The following is a 14223-nucleotide window of genomic DNA, read 5'->3' as shown; positions in this document are numbered from 1 at the left end:
TCCTTCATGTTGGAAATAGAAAATGATCTCTCAGAATAGTGCCACCTGCTGCTATCCTCCCACTAAAACATTAGGTTTAAGAGAGAAAGGAGGAAGCATTAGTAGAAAGAATTTTGGATCTAGAGTTAGAAGACTTGGCCTTAAATCTTGTTACTTACTACTTATCTTTAGCTAAGTTACAACTTCTATGGGCCTCTGTCCCTCATCTGTAGAATGACAGAATTGGATTAGCCCACAGAGATGTATTCCTTCCTATTAGTCACTGGCGAGCTAAAGGTACACATCTAATGAGCACCTTTAGAGCAAACACTCTCATTTTTTGTTTTTGTAGCTTCAGTACCTAGGTCAGTGCCTGACAAATAGGTGATTGTCCCTTGATTGTTGATCCTCCACAATATTCTAAAATAATAAACTCTATTCAGATAAGCTATCTAGGGTGGCAAAGGGCTCTGCATAGACCCTTTATAAAGGGAGGAACTTGAAGGCAAAGGCTTTAGGAAGAGATAGGGGACAAAGAGAACTAAAAAAGGTTAGATAGGAGAGAATTCATTCTGGAGTTCCTGCAAGTCAACATAAGATAAAATTTCCAATTAGAGTTGTCCAAAAGGAGAATGGGCTATTTTGATTAGGTAATGAGTTCCCCCTCACTGGAGATCTCCAAGTAAAAATTGGACCACTAATCATGAAAGATGTTACATATAAGATTCATAGGAAGACATTGAGCTAAATATTTTCCAGTTTTGATATTTGAAATGTCAAAGCAAATCCAGATGGGAACAGAGAAATAATAAGAGTCAACCAGTCATGTAGTAGTACAGGAAAGGGGCCCTCTGGGTCCTGATCCCATGTGGTTGTGTGCAATTTATTTTATCAAGAACACTATGGCAAGTGATCCCCCATCAGCTTTAGGGAGTATGTGCTTCCTAAGCCCCTGACTGCAAGGCAGAACTCTAGGGACTAGAGAGCAAGCAGCTGAACTCTATATTTCTCATAGATCAATGTGTACAAGACACTGAGCCGTAAGAATTCCAAAGAATAAGACATATGAAGTCTGCTCTCCATAAGTTTGAAGTTTAGCTGGCGATATTTGATGAATATATATGAAAAGACAACTCACAGCCCAAAGTAATATATTCAAAGTGAGCATTTATAGAAGCATCCTATGGAGAATGAAGGAGGTGCTCTACTCTGAACAGCCTACATCTGAAAGACTGAGTGCAGTTTTTGGCATAGAATTTAGAGAAGGACATTGAAGCAAAGGAAAGCAACCAATACTGGGAGGGGACTGGGAAAGGTGTCATACAGGGATAGTAAAGGAACTGGGAATGTTTAGCCCGGAGAGAATATGACTGATGGAAAACATGGCAACTGTCCAGGATTTTGCAGAATTGTCAGGAAGAGAAATTTGACTCATTGTGGTTGGCTCCAGTTGGTAGCACTAAGAGCCATGGATGGTGGAAGGTACAAAAAGGCAGATTTAGGCTTGACTTAAAGAAATGTTTCCAGGCAGTCAAGTCAAAAGGGCTAAATAGAGAATGTTTTTATCTCTTTCTATCAAAGACTTTAAACAGACTGAATGAGCATTTGTAGGATGTGTTATAATGAGAATTCCTGACTGAATAGGGTCTGGACAGGGGACTTATGAGGTTCCTTCACATCCTGAGATTCTGCGATTCTAAGTATCAAACAAGTCATACATACAATTTACAGGGATGGGTGGTAGAAAGCCCCCCATTTGATTCTGGGTCAGGGTTGGGAATCATGTATTAAGTAGTTCTTGGGATAAGCCAGGAGTTGGGAGGGCATTCCAGGAAGGCAGTAGCATTGTCCAAGGTGCAGAGAGAAGACTGCATAAAGTATGTTCAGTGAACAATCAGCCAGCTAGCATTTATTAAGCACCTGTGCTAAGCACTAAGGATACAAAGAAAAGCAAAATTCTTAAGGTTTTGAGTCTAATGGAAGTCTAGTGGAGGAAATAATATACAAACAAGTATGAACAAACAAGATATGTACAGGATAAATTGGAGACAATTTCAGAGGGAAAGCACTAAGACTGAGGAGTTCTGGGAAAGATTTCTTGAAGAAAGAAAGTAGGCTTTAGCTGAGACTTCAAGGAAAACAAGAATAAGATTGTATGGTTGGTCTAAGATGTGTTAAGAAACAAATGTAACATAGAGTCACACATCCACAAAAAATGGGAGAGGGAGGAAGGAATCTCCAGGTTAAGTTTGTTTGTTTTTGTATGTATAATATTGTCTTTCAGTTGTATGCAGACACATTATCTGTACTTCACCCCATCTGCTGGTTATGTGGCTTTGGACTGGCTTGTAACACTGTTGCTTTCTGGGGTTATCTGTTATTAATACTATTTCTGAGGCATCTCCCATTTCTGTAGCTTTTATTTCAGATCTCCTGGCACTTCTTACAGCCCAGCGGGTAGACGTGGGAAGAGAGCAAGTTTTAAGTTTCTCTCCTTTTGAACTGAGCAAAATTCAATAATTTGAAAAAATTTTTTTCTTGTTTCCTGATACAAACAAGATGCTAAGCTCATTTTCTCTGATGATAAATAAATAAAAAACCACCAATCTTTGAAAACAAGGACTTTATAGTTCATTGGGAAGAGAAGTTATGTAAAGGGTATAAAATCTGTACAAAATTCAGGGTGATACAAGGTGAAATGTAACCAGGATAAAAAAGAAACTGAGCCAAAGTGCTCCAGGAAAATCTTCGAAAGAAGAAATTATTTTCATCTGGAGAAAGACGGAAGTAAGAAATCAGGGAAAGTTCTGAAAGAGTTGGCCTTGAGTTAGGTCCCTGAAAGGATTTCAACAGACCAGGACAAAGAGGAAGAATGAAGGGATCATTCATAAGTACATAACCATGAGAAAGAGGACAAGATTGGGGAACAGCTAGTAGTCTTCTGTACGTGTGTCTGGGACACCTTTCACAGCTCTGTCACCTAGAAAGTAAGCAGAATATGTGAAACAGAACAGTGTGATCCTGGAAAATAAAATATGTGAAAGGTAGTAGTATGAGTGGAAAGGAAGTCAAATTGTGAAGGACTTCAAATTCGAGGATAAGGAGTATTTATATTTATATATATTTATATATATTTAGGTAATGGGGAGCCATGGAAAGTCTATAAGTAGGGGAGTGACAAGTCAGACCTGGGCCTTAGCAATATAATTGCTTCGGTTATGAGAAGAGGAGCTACTAGAGACAGAGATCAATTAAGAGCAAGAGGACGGCCTAAATTACGACTTTCTCCATTGAGAGGCAGAATCAGCAGGAATTGAAACACTTAATTACCTTTCCTGCCAAGAACAATGCTTAAAGAATTAAGTCATCTCTGGTTAGGTTGATGATTCCCATTCCTAAGACAGAAGCTGATGGAAAAGCAAGGACGATTTCTAGCTTTTTCTGATTTGGGGGCCTTCCCAGAGGGACTTTATTAACAGGTTAGGGCAGAAAGGGCACAAGCTATCAGCCAGAGGATGGAGATTTTAGGTCTGACTGTTAATAATTAGCTGTTGCTAGATAGTGCTTTGTTTAAGCAAAGGCTTTGCCTCACTCAGCCTCAATTCACTCCTCTATCAAATGAGGGTGTTGGATTGGATGATTTCAAAGGTCTTTACCTACTCTCTCCTTCTGATTTTTAAAAGTTCTTTCATTTTGGGGTCTGATGAATGTTTAGTAAAATTGTTGGAGATGGCAGTGAGTTGTAATGAAATGAATCTTAGACTTAGAATCAAAGGGTCTTCTTGATGGAGCTATGATGTGTAGTAAGCATGTATCTGTTGTATTACTTTCAGTCTTCCTTTCTTCATCTGCTAAATGGGACGATAATACTTGAACAACATACCTCAAAGGGTTGTTTGGAACAATTGTGAGACATTTAAGTGCCTACCATGTGCAAAGAAAGCACTGAAAGGTGCTAGTAATATAAAGATAGACAGAACAGAGGCCTGCCCTCATGGAGTTTATTCTCTAATGGGAATAAAGATGTACATATCTCCATGGTGCAAGGGAGAGAAAGATAGGTACATGCAGACAATATGCTGTGAGATAGTTGAGGAGGAAGAGAACACTGGCTCTTGAGTTTGAGGATTTGGGTTCAAAAGCCATTTTTGAAACTCACTAACAGTATGCCCCTGGGCAAAACTTTACTTCACTTAGATCTGAGTTTCCTCATCTGAAAATTGAAGAGGTTGGATATAAGTCTCTTCTAGCTCTAAATCTGTATCCACTGGATATTCACTAGGATAGGTAACATAGGAGAGTAGAACTGTAGGTTTGAATCAAGGAAGGTTAAATGGATGAAGTGTCACTCAAGTGGATCCTTGAAAAAAGAGAATTACATCAAGGGATGTGTGTGTATGTGGGTAGGTAGGATGTGTAGGTAAAAGTAATGGAGCTTAATGGGAGTTGGTTCATTCTAGGCATGACAGGAGAGAGGAAAAAAAATACTTGGAATATATAGTCTAGTTTTGGCTCAGTGTAGAACCCTGAAGAAAAGAGATAATGAAGAAGGTTAGAATGAAGTCAACCCATAGGACTTTCAAAACTAGGATAGTCAGTTTTTACTTTTATTTTATAAAATAATGCAGAGTCACTAAAGGTTCTCGACTAGAGGAATCATATGTATACATAAATGGGAATCAGTATGGCATTTAAAAAAAACTGTATTTGAAATCAAGGGAGCTGGTTTTAGATCTGTGACTCTTGGCAAATCATTCACTTTCCCTGGACCCCAATTTCCTCCCAACTATAAAATGGGAGGGTTGAACCAGCTCACTTCTAAGGTTGCTTCTAGCTTTATATCCTAATTAACAATGACAACAATAATGTAGCATGGGTCCTACATGACTCCAGAACCCTTCATTTGCCCCAGTTGAGGATGAAGTATTTTGGATTGTTGTTGTTGTCACTCAGTTGTTTTTAGTTATATCTGACTCTTTATGATCTATTTGGAGTTTTCTTGGGAAAGAAATTGGAGTGGTTTTTTGTTTTCTTCTCTAGTCCATTTTACAGGTGAATAAGTTGAGACAAACAGGCTTAAGTGACTTGCCCAAGATCACACAGCTTATAACTATCTAAGCTCTGATTTGAACTCAGGAAAATAAGTCCAGGATGGGCTAAAACAGTCAAGTAAATAGCAGATAATTAAGCAATAGACATCCTCAGTTCTCAATGTATAAATAAGAATAATTTTTCATAGACTCCCATGCTGATGAGGAGAAAGCAAAGCTCCCTAGACAATTTCCCAGACTGGGATACTTCTGAAATCTCTGTGTCCCAGAAATTTGCTGAGTCTTACTGCTTTTTGGCTCTACCTGATATGGCTCCCTTGGCATGGTCCTAGAACGTTTCCTGCCATTGCCACTTTCCTCTACCTTCAAAGCATTCATCTGCTGATGCACTATCCTCTTCCTTCATCATCTATATCTGAATTCACTTGCTACTTTTCTGCTAGAGTCATCTATAAAGAGCTCTCACTGGTCACTCATGATGTTACTGCTTCCTCTCTAAGTAGGAAAGAGAGTGTTCCTCTCTTGAAACTGGCCTAGGTCAATATGCTTGTGTGCTAATCAATATGTTTTCAATTCTTTTGTTAAAAAGGTCATATCACACCTGACTGACACAAAAGACTCACTCATGCAGTTGTGAAGACCTGTCAAGGCTTGTAGAAACCTGTCATGGCTGTCAAGATCTTTTCTTTATATTGATTCATAACCCCCTCACTGTGTTATTTCAGTGAATTTCTTTCATCTCCCATCATGCCCCTGACAGTTATCCATAAAGTCCATGTAAATTGTCTTGAAATTTCAATGTCTCAGTCAAAGTAACATGATGAGGTGAAAAGGTACACTTGGTGACTTTTATCCTATCTTTCTGTCACTATGATAAAGATCTTTGTCCCCTTCAGATTGTTTTTGCCATTGTTTTACTGTTGATTATTTTGTGAAAAAGCTCTACAATGTGTTCATCCAATATTCACATGTAAATACACTAGAAATTCCAACAGTTGATTTTTTTAAATTTACTTTTCAAAAAATCTTCTCATGCTCCTTAAGAAAATTAAGAGCTAGCTGCTGTTTTACTTGATTATTTCTCCAGTTGCATTTCTCATAATGACGCTGCTACTCATTCCATTTTAGTGGAAGGGGTCTGAAAATTTAGAGGTATAAGAGTTCATTAAAGTGGTCTCTATGCAACTTCTACCCAACTATCAGAATTTATTTTACTAGGTCCCTGAAAGGTAATTATGGTGATTATCCAACAAAATGCTGCATTATCCTGTTTCCTTCCTGTATCCTAAATACATATTCACTCTTCCCTGGTGCCTGGTGCATGTGCTTTCTCCCTACTTCCATGGGGTTTATTAGCCCCAGGACAGCTGCTCATGTTTTAGAAGCTATGACCTTTGTTGTTATTTTACACATCTCTGTTTGTCCAGATAGCCTTCCACAGATTTTTTCCTTTTGGCTATTGAATCTGTCATTTGAGCAAGTTGCCACGAGGGGGATGATAGTGGTGACTTCATCTCTGTGTGATGGGCTGAACAACTGTGTTCTCTTAAGAAATAGTTAACAGCCAGAGACTGTAACTCACTGCAGAAGCAAAAGAATGCTCAGTGTACCCAGCCTAAGTGTATCATGGGGAGATCTTTGCTGTGGCTTGCTGAGCAGAGAATGTCGTTTGTTGTAGTTACAACAGGATTTTCTCAATTTATTGGATAAAATCCTGGGCCAGGAGTCAGAAAAAAATGAATTCAAATACAGCCTCTTAAATTTATTAGCTATGTAAGCTTGAACAGATAATCTAAACTTGGCTACCTCAGTTTCCTCATCTGTTAAATGGGGATAATAATAGCATCTATCTCCCCAGATTGTTATTAGCATAAAATATTTGTAATGTGCTTTGAACTCTTAAAATATTATGCAAATACTACTATTAATAATAATAATCATTTGGCAAATATATTTATACTATCGAAATAGAAAGCTACTAAAAGACATATATTAACTAGATCTCAGTCTAGAGGAAATAATTTCTTCAGGTACTCAAATATTTGCAAAAGAAGAAAGGTGAGTAAAAGGGTAGGAAAAAAGCTGGGATGTAACTCCTTTGACTTCTGTCTGCAGTGAGTTACTTTTTACCCCCTTTCTGAGCAACAGTACTGATATGTGTGTGTTTGAAGAGCATAACTAATGAATTTCCAAAAGGTCAGGGCTGATGGTTCCCACCTACAGCTTTGCTCATGTTAACCTTCAAAGAACAGGAATTTACATAAAAGGCTTACCATTTGATGGTCTTATCAAATCAATCAATCTTTCCTCTCTTCTAGGAGAAGAGCTGTGAAACAGGCAACAGAGTTAGCCAGACTGCCTGCTCTATACCAGAAACCCCACTAGTGAGCAGTGTTTGAACCTGCTCAACGGATCAAATAACATTTGGGCTGATTAACAAAAGACATGCAAGTGGGAAGGTGTCAGAAGTCAGAGTGTGGAAATTTACCCAGGGTTGCTACTCTGGGGAAGCTCAGTCTGAAAGATGCTGCAGTTAGGAGAGTCTTGGATCTAATTGGATATGGAACTGGGAACCAGGCAGAGAACAGTAAGTATGAAGAGGTGAGAGAGGGAGCTGCCCAAAGTGCCCCCATCTGAAGCTGAATGTTGCAGGACCTGCCCAGCATTTGGTCTATGACTTCAAGTGTGAACTACAGCCTGGGCTTTCTGCAGCATTTCCCCCAAAGCCATTCTGCCAGCTTTGAGTTTGGACACTTGGGTGGAAGCCCCAAAGATTGGATGTGCCAGTCAATTCCTTGAATTTTGGGGGCATGGCAAGAAGCTGCTGAGTAGATGGTGACTGAGTTATCACTAAACTTTTGAAAACCTAAAGTGTCACCAAAACAGTTCCTAAATTGCAGAGCAGAGGACTCTCTTCTGGACTCTTAATTTGTAATTTTTAAAGGATTTGAAAGGAAACTCTTACTTCAGAGACCAGAATTAAAGAGATCCCAACTAAATGATGGTAAGCTTTATGAATGGATGCTCATCATTAAAAATACATTGGTACTCTCTGCTTAGATGCTCTGTTTCAAAGGATTTTGAACCACTTGGACACAAAGAGGGCTGAGAGTGAGGAAAAGTCTTCTCCTTGACCCTATTTGAGACCACCTTCCCTGGCACATATATCCCTATTGAATCTGGGCATTGGGTCAGCAAGTCAGCCAGACAGAACCTCCCTCCAGGTGCTTGACTTGCTGGGATGAGCAGTGTTAGGAGAGAAGCTGACTTCTTCTTCCATCCTCTCACGCAAGTAGCCCCACAGTGCTGAGCTGAGGATGGCTGAGAAGGGTGACTGCATTGCCAACATGTATGGCTATGACCTCGGTGGGCGCTTTGTTGACTTCCGACCCCTGGGATTTGGCGTCAATGGCTTAGTGCTTTCGGCCACCGACAGCCAAACCTGCCGAAAGGTGGCAGTGAAAAAGATTGCCATGAGCGATGCTCAGAGCATGAAACATGCTTTACGGGAAATTAAGATCATCCGCCGCCTGGACCACGACAACATCGTGAAGGTGTACGAGGTCCTGGGACCCAAGGGGGCTGACCTTCAGGGGGAGCTTTTTAAGTTCAATATGGCCTACATTGTCCAGGAATACATGGAGACAGACTTAGCTCGCCTGCTGGAGCAGGGCACACTGACCGAGGAACATGCCAAATTGTTCATGTACCAGCTGCTTCGTGGGCTCAAGTACATCCACTCTGCCAATGTGTTACACAGGGACCTGAAACCAGCCAACATCTTCATCAGCACCGAAGACCTCGTGCTGAAGATCGGGGACTTTGGACTGGCGAGGATTGTGGATCAGCATTATTCGCACAAGGTACCTCTGACACTGGGGCTGGGGGAAGAGGGACTGGGCCAGAGTGGGCAATGGCATGGGAATGTTCCTAAGTGCCGGGAGGAGGAGGGGGGTTCTCGAGTACTTCACGTTCATGTCATTCTCTGTAGCTCAGCCAGCTCTTGGCTCTTCCCAACATTGGGGGGGACTGGATCCAGCCTTTGTTAGCAGAGAGTACTGGACTTCCAAGGCAAGGGACCTTTTACTTTGCTAATAGTAGCTCACTGTGTGACCTCATGCACTCTCAGCTCAGCTGTCTAACCTTTTAAAAGGAGGATTTGGAGAAAGATAAGTTCTGGGCTCCTTTCTGCACATGCTATGATGCTAAAATCATGATGCTTATCTCTCTCATCCCAGAACATCAGGCACCCGTAATGCAACTTTCTTGGAACCTCTGAAATCATATCAAGAGAGCAGGCTGTTCTTGACTAACAGGGATTTCAAGAGGTCATCTGGTCCAGGCAGCCAGTTTTTCAGGCAGGTAGATGTCTGAACAATATAGAAAGATGGCTCTGTCTTCTTTTTCTTGATTTTGGTCCTAGAAGCCTGAATGATTAGAAGGATTTTGACTCAGAGTCAATAGATATGGATTCAAGTCTTGATTGTATCACTAACAACTAGGATGACCTTGAGCTAGTAATTCTCTAGTAATTTCTCTTCTATAAAATGAATTAAACAAGACCAGGGTCTCTTAACCTATTTGTGGGTCATGACAGTCTTGGGAAGATTATGGACTTCTTATCAGATTAATGTTTTTAAATGTTTAGAATAAAATAAATAAGATTACAAAGTGAAATACAGTTGTCAAAATATATGAGCCCTAAATGAGATGATTTCAAAGGTCTCTTCCAGTTCTAATTTTCAATGAATCTATGTAATGAAACTCACAGTTAATTCCATAACCTTGTGTTAAACAGACCTTTTCACCAATGTAATCAAATTCAGTTCTTCAAGGTGTTTTAAAGCACGTATTATGTGCACTGTATTGGAAAACAAAGATTAAAAGTAATACATCCCCTGCCCTCTGAGCTTAGGGTTTTGTTGCAATTGAATTAACTCTTTCTGTTCCTGGACATACCCTCTCAAAATGGGGCTCAATCTCATGACCAGGTGAGGAGAAGGGAAAGCAAAGGAAGTAAAGAGGAAGAACCTAGCACAAACTCATTCTCAAGCTGAATGAATATTCAGCCCCTGAAAGGTAGTAAGTTAACTTAACAGGGATTTTCAGGTTGATTTATGGAAGGGACCTTAGAGATTATTCTAGATGCTGGAATCCTAGACAGGTCACAGTTAAGGGCAGAAAGGGGACTGGGACCCAGGACTCTTGGCTTTTCACCCAATTCTCTTTCTGTTGGGCTATGTGCCATTTATTTCCTAGGGTTCTTTGCCAAAAGCCAACTCTTTCCCATTCCTGCCCCCATTCCCAACTAGTCCTCTGATACTCAAGACATTTGAATCCCTTAATCCACCTTCATTTGGAGGATCTCAGGGACCCAGAGTCCTACTGTTTGTCCAGATTGAGAAGAAAGATCATATTGGATGAGAGACTATCTCTTCTTCCTCAGCCTAGCCAGTGGTCACTCTTGTCTAAGAACCAAAGCCTCCTGAAAGAACCTGGTCTCCTAGGTTGCACCAATCCAAATGACTTCAAATCTTGAGTTCTGTCATTCTTATAATTTTCTTAACCATACCTGGGTCCTTTTAAAATTCCTTTCTTCCTATGTGGCCAGATTATTTGTTCAAACTGCTAGCACATTCTTCAGGAATATAATCAAAATGCTAAAATGCACACATCCATCAAAAAACATCCATCTGTTTTCATCTTACTGCCTTATAATGCTTCCTACCCTCTCCCACCTTCTTGGGACACCAACTCTAGAGCATCAGCCTTAGAATGTTCAAGTTCCAGAGAAGCTTGTTCCAAGCACAGAGACCATGGGAATTTCTCCCCCTCTTGTCTCTGGCATGCACTAGCTCACTACATCTTGGGTCTGCTTAATATAAACCATTACAGGCACTGGAGCAATAGCCTTGGACAAGGCTGGGATTCAGGAGTTCTAAGTTTTTATTTCATCATTAATTTCATCACTCAACAAGCAGTGAGATTGCATTTTCCGTCTTAGCTTCAATTTCCACACTTGTCAAGGGAGAATCATAATCCCTGACCTACCTATTTCATGATTGTTCTAAGAACCAAATGTAATCATGGACGGGAAACTTTTTTTGCTATGTAGTCTTCTGACAAAAAAGTGATGGAATAAAATGCAAAATAAAGATGCATGCTCTCACACATGGCTAACGTAGGGGTTTGTTTTGCTTGACTATAATAATAATAACAATAACATTTATAGAACACTTACCAGGTACTGTGCTAAGACCTTTATAATTATCTCATTTAATCCTCACAACAACTCCAGGAGGTAGATGCTATTATTACCTCCACTTTACAGACAAGGAAACTGAGGGAGACAGAACTTTGCTCAGCATCACACAGCTAGTAAGTATCTGAGGCTACATTTGAACTCTTTCCATTTCCAGGACCAGTACTCTATCCATTGCCTATTTGCTATAAACCTTTTATTTCCCTTTTCCCACATGATCCTTCCCAGGAGGAGGATGGGGGAGGAAGAGAAAATAAATGCCATAAAAATGAACAAAAGAACATGATACAGAATATTCCAAGTTTCAAGTGCAGTTTGAAGCTCTTAAAAATAAAAATCTCTAGGTTCCTTCCTTGATACCTTTTCTTAAAATTGTCAGAGCTTTAAAACTCACTTAAAATTTTGAAACACCCTGTATCATAGTGTAAATGATTATTTTGATTGTTTTGATGCAGACTTTCTTTAAGAAAAAAACAAGGTTTTTTTTCCCTCTCTTCAGTCTCTAACAAGAGATTTTTTTTCCTTCAGACTGTGAAGGTTTTTGACAGCTACATGGTCCTTGTAACTTATTCCTCATTTACTTTCTTGGATAAAATTAGTTTTACCAAGAAGGAGAGGGAGCCAGGGATATGACCTGGAAGTATTCTGACTCTGCCTAATTCTGGGTCGAGAACCCTCAGCTTCTGCCTTTTCCATGATCCCCTCAAAACAAGAATAATAAGTAACACTTTATGTTTGAAATATTTTGGTTGTTATTAAGGTAATTGGGGTTAAGTAACTGCCCAGAGTCACAAGAGTATTAAGTATATGAGCCACATTTAAACTCAGGTTCTTCCTGACTCCAGGGCCAGTGCTCTATCCACTGTGCCATCTACCTGCCTGTTGATGTTTTTAATTAGTCTTTCCCCTCCTCTATTGAACCTCCAAGGCAGAAAGTATTATATCTCTATTTTACAGATAAGAAACTGAGTCTTAGAAAGAAGTGATTTCTCTAATTAACAGAGGTAGCACTTCAGACCCAGATCTCCCTGTCTGGATGCCTTTGACCCCATGTGTCATACATAGGAGGGAAAGACTGGCATAGCACGGTTAGGAAACGTGTGCCTCTTTGAGAAGAGTTTAATTTTTCTTCAAGGCTTCTGTGTCCCTCACCCAATAAATGATTACAATTTTAATTGTGTGCATCTGCTCTTAGAAGAGACTTCATGTGACTCTGACACCCCAGGGACTCAGAGCTTCCCTGTTGAGGCTGGTCTTCCTGTCCTCATTTTTGAGAGAACATCAGGTCCTTGGCCCCAGCTCCCTCAGCAGGTTATTGGTCTCGGGGAGATCTCAGCCCAGAGATACAGGATGCCCAGGGGACTATCGCAATGTGCTGCCTCCCTGGAATTGAGGGGTTTGCTTGAGTCTGAAGGGAAAAGCCAGGCAAAGGAAGCCAGTATCTTCAGGGAAATCAGTCATCGGTATGGTGGGAGTATGGAGGTCAGTTTGCTCATATGGCAAGGTAGAACGGGCACTGGATTTGGAATCTGGAAGATTCACCTACTTACTCATTGGTTATGGTCCCCAGGCATCTCTGCCTCAGTTTCTTAATCTGTAAACTGGGGAATAATAATACCTATAGTGTGCCTTTCGATGTGAGAATGCCAAGGTTTTATAAACCTTAAAATGTGATTTGTTCATTTATTATTCTGTGTCACTGTCACTTTGTAGATTTATGATCATAACAATTGTAAGGAATTTAGGAGCCAATTCTATCTTCATTTTACATATGGGAAAACTGAGGCATGGAGAGAAGTGATTTTCCACAGGTCATGCAGTTAATGTATACCACAATCTAGTTGAGAAACCAGGTGTTTTGACTCCCTGAGCAGTACAGAACTTCTAGTCCATTCAGCACTAGGTCTACATGAATTTTCTCATGTATTAAATGTAGATAATATTCCCAGGTATAATTCCTGGCACTTAGTAGGAACTAAGTAAAAAATTTTTTCATTCATTTCCTGCTTTATTTACTTCTTTAAGTGATTTGGAGAATCAAATATAATAATGGATGTGAAAACAGAATATTGTATGGGTCTGAAGGTACACCCTTATATTTAATTCAACAATGTTGTTTTAGTAACTACTATATGCAGTCATAACTGTGATCTTCAGTTGGGTTGGTCCTTGTTGACTTCTCTTCCAGATTCAGAAATTGCCTCTCGGCTTTCATGCAGAATTCATTAGAAACTTGTCTTCCAAGTTGGGAATTACAAATTGGGGATGGACTTGAGGAGGGCTGAACTTTTTTTTTTTGAATCACCCAGGATGACCTGATACTCTGATCATCCTTCTTTTGCCCTAATTGCTCCCTTTAAGAATATCTTTCTGCTCTGACAGATACGCTAATAGATTCCCTCCTTTTTGTGGCAGAGAAGAGGCATCTGAAGGATCAGAGCATGTTCACATCTGAATTTTTCTTATTAGTAAGTAGAATTAAAAAAAAAAAAACAAACCCAAAATTTGTGTATCTTAAGGCTTTGCTGAGCCCTGTGTAAATTTCAAGAACTATTAGAAATCTTCCTGAGACAGCTCAGAGGTACCTGAGCAGCATGTTAAATGCTTGATTAATTGCAGATACTTCTCTAGAAGAAGGAACTCAAAGTCAGCCCCTCACCCAGAGTCACTGAACCATTAGCTCAAAGAACAGGATATTGGATCATTTACTTGAGTCACTGTTCACAAAATCCCCCCTACCTCTGAACAAGTCACTTATTCTCTCTAGACCCCATTTCTTCATCTATAAAAGGGTACTTGACTGGATGATCATTAAGCTTCCTTCTAGCACTAAATTTATAATCTAGAGTGAGGTATTATTACCTTTTGGTCTGGCATTCAAGGCCCTCTGCAATCTGGCTTCAATTTACTTTTCTAGCTTTAATTTCACAA

The 14223-nt window shown here is 39.9% G+C and overlaps 1 protein-coding gene across 4 annotated transcripts in view; it reads left to right on the top strand.

The window, feature by feature from the left end:
- The window catches only part of MAPK4 (mitogen-activated protein kinase 4), a 215430-nt gene that overhangs the window by 144817 nt on the left and 56390 nt on the right, over window positions 1–14223 (top strand). For all 4 annotated transcript variants that reach the window (XM_031945952.1, XM_031945951.1, XM_003759545.2 and 1 more), the window contains one exon: window positions 7349–8893. In XM_031945952.1, the coding sequence (XP_031801812.1) occupies window positions 8348–8893 (546 nt within the window). In that variant the 5' untranslated portion in view covers window positions 7349–8347. The remainder of the gene's footprint in view (window positions 1–7348; window positions 8894–14223) is intronic.

The sequence above is a fragment of the Sarcophilus harrisii genome, chromosome 1 (genome assembly GCF_902635505.1).
Source record: "Sarcophilus harrisii chromosome 1, mSarHar1.11, whole genome shotgun sequence".
Taxonomy (NCBI): domain Eukaryota; kingdom Metazoa; phylum Chordata; class Mammalia; order Dasyuromorphia; family Dasyuridae; genus Sarcophilus; species Sarcophilus harrisii.
Note: the sequence above shows the minus strand (reverse complement) of the source record. Positions and strands in the feature narration are given on the sequence as shown.